Source organism: Sinocyclocheilus rhinocerous, unplaced genomic scaffold (assembly GCF_001515625.1).
Source record: "Sinocyclocheilus rhinocerous isolate Xijiao unplaced genomic scaffold, SAMN03320098_v1.1 scaffold320, whole genome shotgun sequence".
NCBI classification, from domain to species: domain Eukaryota; kingdom Metazoa; phylum Chordata; class Actinopteri; order Cypriniformes; family Cyprinidae; genus Sinocyclocheilus; species Sinocyclocheilus rhinocerous.
The window spans coordinates 232,433-241,822 of NW_015638606.1; the positions used below are offsets into that span (position 1 = coordinate 232,433).

Sequence of the window (9,390 nt, forward strand, 5' to 3'; positions counted from 1 at the left end):
TTTGCTATAAGTTTGATTGCATCATATAATAATTGCTGTTAATAGTGTTCATCGTCTGTTTGATTACGTCTTTAATTGATTTTTCCATACATTTCTGCCATATGTACATAAACTGACAGTCACCACTTATAAGCTACTACTAAATATTGTAGAAACTTAATTTTCTGTAAAGTTGCTTTGCAACGATTTGTATCGTTAAAAGCGCTATAATAAACTTGAATTGAATTGAAATTCTTCACATAAACTCTTAAGGAGAATCATCTCGCCATTAATGGCAGTGGTTTTGAAATTAAAGGGATAGTTCACCCAAAAATGTAAATTTGATGTTTATCTGCTTACCCCCAGGGCATCCAAGATGTAGGTGACTTTGTTTCTTCAGTAGAACACATATGATGATTTTTAAGTCCAACCGTTGCAGTCTACTTTAATATCATTAAGATATTTGTATCAATGCATTTTAAAGCATTTGATCGATAAACGATTTTGATTTTTAGACCCCTTAACCTACCCCAAACCTAAACCTACCCATTTTATAGCAAATATAAAAAAGATATGAAACGTAATACACCGAATTATGCAGGGAAATGACCATTTTAGCATTAAAAACATAATACATACATAAAATAAGTAAGCTTGACCAGAGCTCTTGTGGGGAGAAGAATTTATTGAAGGTAGTATAGCACGATTCTTCAGCAGCGATGTTAGCGTGTCGGCCTTCAAGAATCTTAACCCTTATAAGAATCTGAGCTTCTCCCAAAGTTCTGTCTGTGAGAACTTTATACTTGCAGACAGAAACGATAGATACTGTTAGGACCTCCCGCTGGAGATCCTGCAATCTACAAGAAGTGCCTGAGGAATGCTGTTCCTTTGTTAAATAACTGCATGGACCATTTGGTTCACACCTTTACAGACAGCTCCTGTTGACTGCATCTGAGGCACAGTCAGTGTAAATGTATCTGAATAAAGATACACATAATCTTTCACATTTTATTTTGTATGGATATTAAAGACATTATTAAACAAACATATTTAACACACTTTTAAACAAACCACAAAACATATAGCCTAGTTTTTGAGGCTATATGTTTTTGCATAAAATTCTAAACAGCTGATAGAACATGTTGTGTTGACATTAAATTTGATGAAATCTAACAGAATATTGATTATAATGAACTCTACATCATATTGAAGCATCTACATTTTGCTCCTCTGATCCTTTTCTCACTCCAGATCCAACTTCATGCCTCACCTTCCTTTTTGTTCTCTCTTTCCTTTCTTCCATATCTGACTACGCCAGAGCGCGTACACACCTCACGCACCGTATGCCGTGCGCGCGCCCAAAGACAGTTGGACATAGTGTTGTATTAGAGGTAAAAAATTATATAAATACTGTTCGGTTTCTGGCACAAACCGATCGTTTCGTGTCTTAGGACATCAATGTGTCGTCACGAGCCGCAGGGTTTAATTTGGATTTGTCTGTGCATGTTTTTTTTTACTCTCATAGATTTTGTTACCATTGCCATGCATTATACGACTGATAGACTGCAACGGTTAAATTTAAAAATCATCATATGTGTTCTACTGAAGAAACAAAGTCACCTACATCTTGGATGCCCTGAGGGTAAGCAGATAAACATCAACTTTTCATTTTTTGGGTGAACTATCCCTTTAAGTGCTCAACAAACACATATGGGTGTGGTGGCCACATACTTTTTTTTTTTTTCTACTATATAGCGTATAAAGTATATGGGCAACTGAGACTAGTTGGCACACTGGAAAGTTCTTCTTATAGGCCTATGGGAAGTTTGTAATATCTATAATCAGCTCTATTCAAAAACAATAGAAGCATGTGGTTTGTCCTCATTTGCACATCACAAGTGTGATGTGAATACTCGCCTGTGTGTTCTCATCTATTTTTCAGCCATTTATATATACTTATATATTATAAACTTACTTAAGGTTGTTACTATTAAAACATCCATTTTTAAATCTTTGCTTCGCTCCTCCATTTTAAAGGCACAATTTGGATAACAAATTTTCTATATGTGGCACAGCACACAGCCTGTGTTGGGCGTATTTACACAGTCAATAGTCTGTAATATCATATGTGGGAAAACTAGGGTTCTAAACATAAAACATGAACAAATACAGGAATCCTTAGTATCAAGCAAGAATGAAACTCACAGTTCTTTCAATCAGCCAGCGGTGGGCGGGGCTGACGTTGTCATGGTAACCAGAGGTGGAGCAGGTTCTATAAACCCAGGCGGCTGTTCGTAGTTCCTCCTCGAAGTCTTTGGATCATATTGCGACTTGCTCCGCTCCGCTTCACCATCAGACCCTCTAAACTACCTTAAGTTTGAAAGAATACACTTGAACGATGTGCGGTAAGTTCAGCTTGTTATTATTATTACTTTACAGGAATAGGAATACTGTAAATTAATCGCTGTGATTAGATAAATGTATTCTCATACTGTCATAACAATCATACTTCAGATTGTTATCGCCTGTATTAAACTATCCGTCCCTGTGTATGTGTGAACGTGAATATATAGTCAGATGTCATGCCAGCGTAAATATTTGGTCGGTCTGGTCATCCTTCACTGGAGTTGTGACAGATCCGGTTTGGAGTGCGACAGCGGTGTCTCAAAACCTACTGAGCTCCCTACCTAGACAGCGTTTCTGAACATCACAGGCGCTAGCGAACGTTAGGACGCACCTACAGTGTTTAAATATGCTGCCTGATATTTAGGTTTGGGTTTGATGTGCTTATGACGCACATGAATGCTGTCTAGGTAGCAGCACACACACTGCGTTTTAAGACGCATCCAAATACAATCTGGATCCACAACTTTCAGTCGGCGACGTGGCTGATTTAAAGTTTGTTAAATAAACTTTATCACTTTGTCTGGCACTCAGGGAATTTTAATAAACTCCTGGCCTCAAAGTAATCTAGTAATCTCTGATTGCGATGGGGACACTATTGTGAAGATGAGTAGACACTGAGGTTAGCTCAGAAACCACACTTGTCTTATATTAGAAAAAAACTGATTTGTAAGTTGTTTTAAAGAGCACATTACTACAGTATTTACTGTTATTGTATTAATATTAATAAGAACTAAGCCTAAATTTACAATAAAAGTTTGTTCTTCTGCAAAGTAGTTGCTTCTGAATACAGAATATCTATCTATCTATCTATCTATCTATCTATCTATCTGTCTATCTGTCTGTCTGTCTGTCTGTCTGTCTGCCCTTGTGAAAAAGAAGCGAGCTTAATTTTATTGAATGTGCACTTAAAATGTAATTCAAATGTTAATTAAATGTAACTGTAGAGTTGTTCAGTATTTAAAATTAATGTATTTTAAACATTTTCAACATCATCATTAAATATGTGTAATTACTAATGAAACTTGTATGTCATTTAAATATTTAATATTTAAATACATGACATACAAGTTTCATTAGAAACGACAAAGTATATTTTATTTGATCATAAATGCTTGTCAATATTCAGCAGTACACTTTAACTAATCAATTTTGAAATTACATCTATCTATCTATCTATCTATCTATCGATCTGTCTATCTATCTGTCTATCTATCTGTCTGTCTGTTTGTCTGTCCATTGAGAAATAGAAGCGAGCTTAATTTTATTGAATGTGCACTTGAAATGTAATTCAAATGTTAATTAAATTTAACTGTAGAGTTGTTCAGTATTCATTAAATATGTGTAAATTACTAATGAAACTTGTATGTCATTTAAATATTTTATATTTAAATACATGACATACAAGTTTCATTAGAAATGACAAAGTATATTTTAGTTTATCACAGCAGTACACTTTAACTAATCAATTATGAAATTACATCTATCTATCTATCTATCTATCTAGTAGTCTGTCTGTCTATGTTTTCCAGTTGTCTATTTGCCAACAAGCTTCTTTTAGTTAGCCTAAGTGGTTCGTCCGAATCCATCACTCTGTTAATATCGTATTTAATGTCTTAATATGATTGATATGCTTAAAGTTTTTGTCATTCAGTCTATAAAACTTATTTTTTGGGAGCTTTAAAATGTCTTAGCAGCATGTGTCTTCATACACGATTAGTAAGCTATTCTACACTCTCCAAGTCTTGTTACCTTGTACCCGGCAGGAATTTTCGCCTACCTGAATTACAGAGTGCCACGGACGAGGAGGGATATCTTTCAGACCCTCATAAAGGGACTTCAAAGGCTGGAATACAGGGGTTATGACTCTGCAGGTAAGACTGCCACTCCCACCTCTGTGAGGGTAATGTCACTGTGTTCCGCAGGTAACAGATACGGCTCAAGACGTGAACAGTGGCCTCGTTTCTTGGATTTTGGCAGCACAGAGGGCCTGGAGTGTCAGTTCTTCCACTGATGTAGCTGTAGCAGTCAGTCGATACTTGTGTGAAGGGGATTATTGTGCTCTTAATCTCGTTTTTTGCATGCTCAGCCCTCATCCTATTTATCAAGTGTTTGAAATAGACATAAAGAGAGTGAGTGACTGTATATGATGGTGAAAATTGTGTATGTTTTTGGCCAGGTGTTGCAGTAGATGGCTCAGGGAAAGATCATGCTGCTAGTATCAGCCTCTATAAGAAGACAGGGAAGGTGAAAGCTCTTGATGAAGAGATCTACAGTATGTTATCCCGCGTTATTATCAATCATTTTCTTTAAAGTGTTTCTTTAATTATTATTTTTCTCAGATTTTTCCCTGTTTGTATTATCAGAGAACAACGGCATCGATTTCGAGGCAGAACTGGACACACACTTTGGCATTGCACACACTCGCTGGGCCACGCATGGAGAGCCCAGTCCAGTCAACAGCCACCCTCACCGATCTGACAAGAACAATGGTAAAACATAAAGCGACCTTATGATGGTCATCTGCTTTAAACCCAGTCATTAGTAAACCAGCTTGGGTTGCCGTCAGTTTATGAGCTCTTTATCCAGAAAACACAGGACTGGGTAGCCGACACAGGCTTTAAAGCCATGAGATTGTGTTTGTAAATGAAAGGCTAGCAAAGGCCATAATGCTGTGAATGATGGTTAAGATGTGAAAGTTCACCTCTGAAAATAAACACCTAAAGTAGAGGGTAGAATCAGAGAAGCAGGAGGTTCCTCTCGCCACACAGTTTGGTGTGCTACTGATTCCGGATCAGCTTTCTCCTGTAAACCATAAAGGACACTAGAAAGAAACAATATTACAGGCAAAATTCAGTGTAGTTCGAATTTTATATTTTTTTCATTTATATTTGACCTTATGTTTATGTTATCTAGCTGGATTTGAGAATGATCCAAAGAACATCTGTACAAACCAGCATAAAACAAATCCATTTTTTTTTATAAGCCGCATCCCTTTACCCAAAGCTCTGAACAGTCTGGATATAAACTGATATAGGATTACACTATTGTGTCATATTAAATTATAAGCCTGTAGGTCTTTAAGATCATGATAAAAATGTGGGTGTGTCTAAACTTTTTTTTTTTACCAGTATTGTGGTTTCAATGAGGACAAACAGTTTTGAACAATAGCATCGATATAAAATTACTACACTGCACAAAGATCACGAACAGTTTGTCAAACAGACATTCTTCAAGTTTGTTTCACTTTGAAACAGAAAGCATGTAGGCCTACATCCGTGAACGGCTTGTAAAAGTGTCAGTATTGATGTGTATCAACTATGACATATGTTGGATATGACAGACAGCAAGTTTTGCAGTCGAGAAAGTCATAAAGTGAAATGCGACCCAACCTGCTGCTGTTACAATTTAGTACATGTGTATAAGAATGCTTTCTCGTTTTAGACACCTTTCTAATTTTATTTGTGATGATTTAAGTGGAGGACATTCTTGCAGAGTTTGACAGTTACATTTTTTTTTTTTTACATTACAATCAAACACACCTAAACCAGCTAATCAAGGAATTCAGGATTGTCAGGTTGAGATAGGTTAGAGCAGGGGTGGGCAAACTTGGCCCTTCCAGGCCACTTTCCTTCAGAGGTTAGCTCCAACCCTAAACAAACACACCTGAACCAGCTAATCATTGTCGGTTAGCTCCAACCCTAATCAAACACACCTGAACCAGCTAATCATTGTCTTCAAGACTACTAGAAGGCTACAAACAGGTGAGTCATATCAGGGTTGGATCAAATCTCTGCAGGAAAGTGGCCTGGAAGGGCCAAGTTTGCCCATCACTGGGTTAGAGCTTCCTTCCTTTTCAGGAAGGTGGCCCTCTAGGGATGGGATTGGAGACCCTTGTATAATTTGTATTTTTACTTTCGTGTTTTCACTCAAGTTCTTACTCATTTTGAAATTAATGAAATAATTTTGAATATATTCATCCATCTCTTTGTTTCTCTCCAGAATTTGTTGTCATCCACAATGGGATCATCACAAATTACAAGGAGCTGAGAAAGTACCTGGTAAGTAGTATTTTAATGACCTCTTTACTAGAACCCTTGCCATGCCATCTATTTTACTTTATTGATTAGACTGTGAAAAGCAGGTGCTACATACAGCGGGTATAGAAAATAATCAGTTTTGCTGTGTGCTTTGGGTCATTGTCATGTTGGAAGGTAAACCTTCTTTCCGTTGACAACTTTCTGGCAGAGCAGAGGGCAGCGGATTTTCCTCAAGAATTTGATGGTATTTTGCCCCATCCATTTTTCCTTCTATCCTGACAAGTGCTTCAGTCCCTGCTGCAGAGAAACACCCCCATAACAGGACATTACCACCTCCATGCTTTACTGTAGGAATGCTGTTATTTGGATGGTGAGCTGTATTGGACTTCCGCCAGACATTTCGTTTGGTGCGGAGGACAAATAATTCAATTTTAGTCTCATCTGCCTCAGAATCTTCAAGGTGCCATACAAGCCACAATTGTGGAGAATTTGTGATATTGTTGTCACATGCACACGATGAACACTCTGTCATAAATTCTTGCAGCTGCTTCAGAGCTGCTGTAGGCCTCTTGGTAGCCTCTCTGACCAGTTTCCTCCTGGCTCTTTCTTTCAGTTTGGAGCAACGTGCTGATCCAGGGAGGGTCTGTGTTGTACCAAATACCTTCCACTTCTTAATAATAGACTTCACTGTGGTTCTAGGCATTGATAAAGTCTTTGAATTTTTTTTTGTATCTATCTCCTGACTTGTGCCTGTCCACAACTTTATCCCTTTTGACAGTGCCTTGCCATCCATAGTTGATTGTTTGCTTCAGTTGCACTACCAAGGACTGAAATGCTCCAGGAAAGCTCTTTTCATGCTGAGCTAATCAAAATGACCACAGCTGATCACAGTTGAAAGTCAAATGGCTTTTGTGTGCCATTGAGAAGGTGACTAGCTGATTGAGTTTATTTTTAGGAGGGGGTGATCCTTTTCCCAACTCAGTGATTCTGGTTTTTAATTTTTTTCTGACATGTTGGTGTTATATCTTTCACTTGCATGTTATAAGAGTAAAAACAGCTGGATAAAACAAAAACTGTCTATCTTCATTTCAGGCTGCAAAGCAACAAAATGTGATTATTTGAAAAGGGGTTGATTCTTTTCTGTACCCACTGAATGGAACCAGAACAAATGCGAGTTTGCTAAAACAATGCCTTAAAGGTGGGGTAAGTGATTTTTCAAAAACACTTTAGAAAAAAAATTCGGGCAGACTAGCAAAACAAACTTGTAGCCAATTACCAGTAAGGGGCGTGTCTACTCATGATGTGGAGAAGAGAGCGTTTAGTGCACAGGACGGACATTAGCGAGCCGAGCAACAGAAAGATAGAGATGGCGGATAAAAAACAAAAGAGGAAAACGTCTGTGGAACAAAAGAAGGCTTAAGGCAAGAAGTAGGACCCGTGTAAATATCGGATCAGCTTTCCAGGTCTGGAGAGACCTCAAGGAGCGGAAGGCCTGCGATCGGACACTGAGGTTGTGTTGTTTCTTCTCGATAGGTGAGTGAGTAACACCGTGTCTGCGCCGCAACAGCTAAAGTCGGTCTAGTACACTGGACGTGACAAAGCGACCGTTGAAAATCATTTGAAATTTGTGTCAATACGTCATGAATAGAACGCAGCAGCAGTTTTCTGTCGGGGATTTGTCGTGTCGTGTTGTGCCGCAGTGTAGACCATAGATATGTATATATATATCTATGGTGTAGACGGCATCACTGATTAAAATGAGTTCCATAGAATTTTGTCGCGCCGCGCCACTCGTGTCCGGTGTAGACACGGTGTAACATTGGTTTTGCTTTGTTTCACAGAACTAATCGTTGCCTGGGTTGCGTACGTATGTGTGGGGCAGAGCTATCAAAATAGGGGCGAGACCCTTTTGGGGTAGGGGCGTGTTTGTTTTGGTGATTTCAAATGTCAACATTGGCTACCAGAAATCACTTACCCCACCTTTAAAGAGATGTTTGGTTACTGGTTAACATTATCTAGTAGCCTAAACAGCCTAATTGACATTAGCAGAAAAGGAAAGTCATTTCCGTCATTGTCAAATGAAGGCAAGGAACATGTATTAAAAACTTAAATATAGTCAATTTATATTAATTAACAAACAGAAACATGAATGGAATTAGAGTGGAATTTAGTTTTGATGTAATGATGATTCAAAGCAAAGAAACCGTTCAAAGCTATTATGTTTAGTATTCCACTTTCTCTCTCTTTCACTTTCATTTATCTCTGATTACTTTTTCCACAAACGAAAAACATGTTTTGTTTTCCTGCTGCTTGTGTCTGTAACCATGGCTTTTCCATCCCAACCCATTGATAGGTTTCCAAAGGCTATGAGTTCGAGTCGGAAACAGACACCGAGGTCATCCCTAAGTTGATCAAGTATCTGTATGACAACCGCGAGAATGAGTATGTGTCCTTCTCCACCCTAGTGGAGCGCGTCATTAAGCAGCTGGTAAGCATCACGAGTGTGTACGTGTGTGTGAGTGTGTGTGTTTGGGATGAGGGGGTGGTCTTACTCACAGGCCTCTGGGAACCCCTTGCTCGGATTGTGAAAGTTAAAGGCCAGTTCTTGGTCATTTTCAGCTCTTTTAAAAAGAAGAAAAAGAAGTTCAGAAATAGGGGAGCACGGGGCACAAAGTAACGTGGGGTTAGTTGTAACACACATGGTTTGAATATTTCCACACATGCTAGCATAACAAAATTTACAGTATTTATTAGTTACTATATCAACATTATATAGAAAAAAAGTGTGCCAAAATTCAAAAATCTTTTGAAGATATCAATGAACATTTATTTTACCATAGTAAAATTAAAATTCTGGCTTAAGTAAATTTTTCATCTCTGTTTTTATTAATCATTTAAAATGAGACAAATCTGCTATTATTTTAATCTCCAATCTGTTATTTATCAGTTTAGATAGTTTTTTTTTTTT

At 37.9% G+C, this 9,390-nt stretch overlaps 1 protein-coding gene across 1 annotated transcript in view; it reads left to right on the forward strand.

Annotated features, from left to right (window-relative positions):
* Nucleotides 1–2,273: 2,273 nt before the first annotated feature.
* Nucleotides 2,274–9,390, forward strand: part of LOC107749915 (glutamine--fructose-6-phosphate aminotransferase [isomerizing] 2-like) — a 24,317-nt gene continuing 17,200 nt past the window's right edge. The window contains exons 1-6 of the mRNA XM_016565142.1: nt 2,274–2,384; nt 4,149–4,256; nt 4,562–4,657; nt 4,749–4,874; nt 6,385–6,443; nt 8,776–8,910. Coding sequence (XP_016420628.1) covers nt 2,378–2,384; nt 4,149–4,256; nt 4,562–4,657; nt 4,749–4,874; nt 6,385–6,443; nt 8,776–8,910 — 531 coding nt within the window. The 5' untranslated portion in view covers nt 2,274–2,377. The remainder of the gene's footprint in view (nt 2,385–4,148; nt 4,257–4,561; nt 4,658–4,748; nt 4,875–6,384; nt 6,444–8,775; nt 8,911–9,390) is intronic.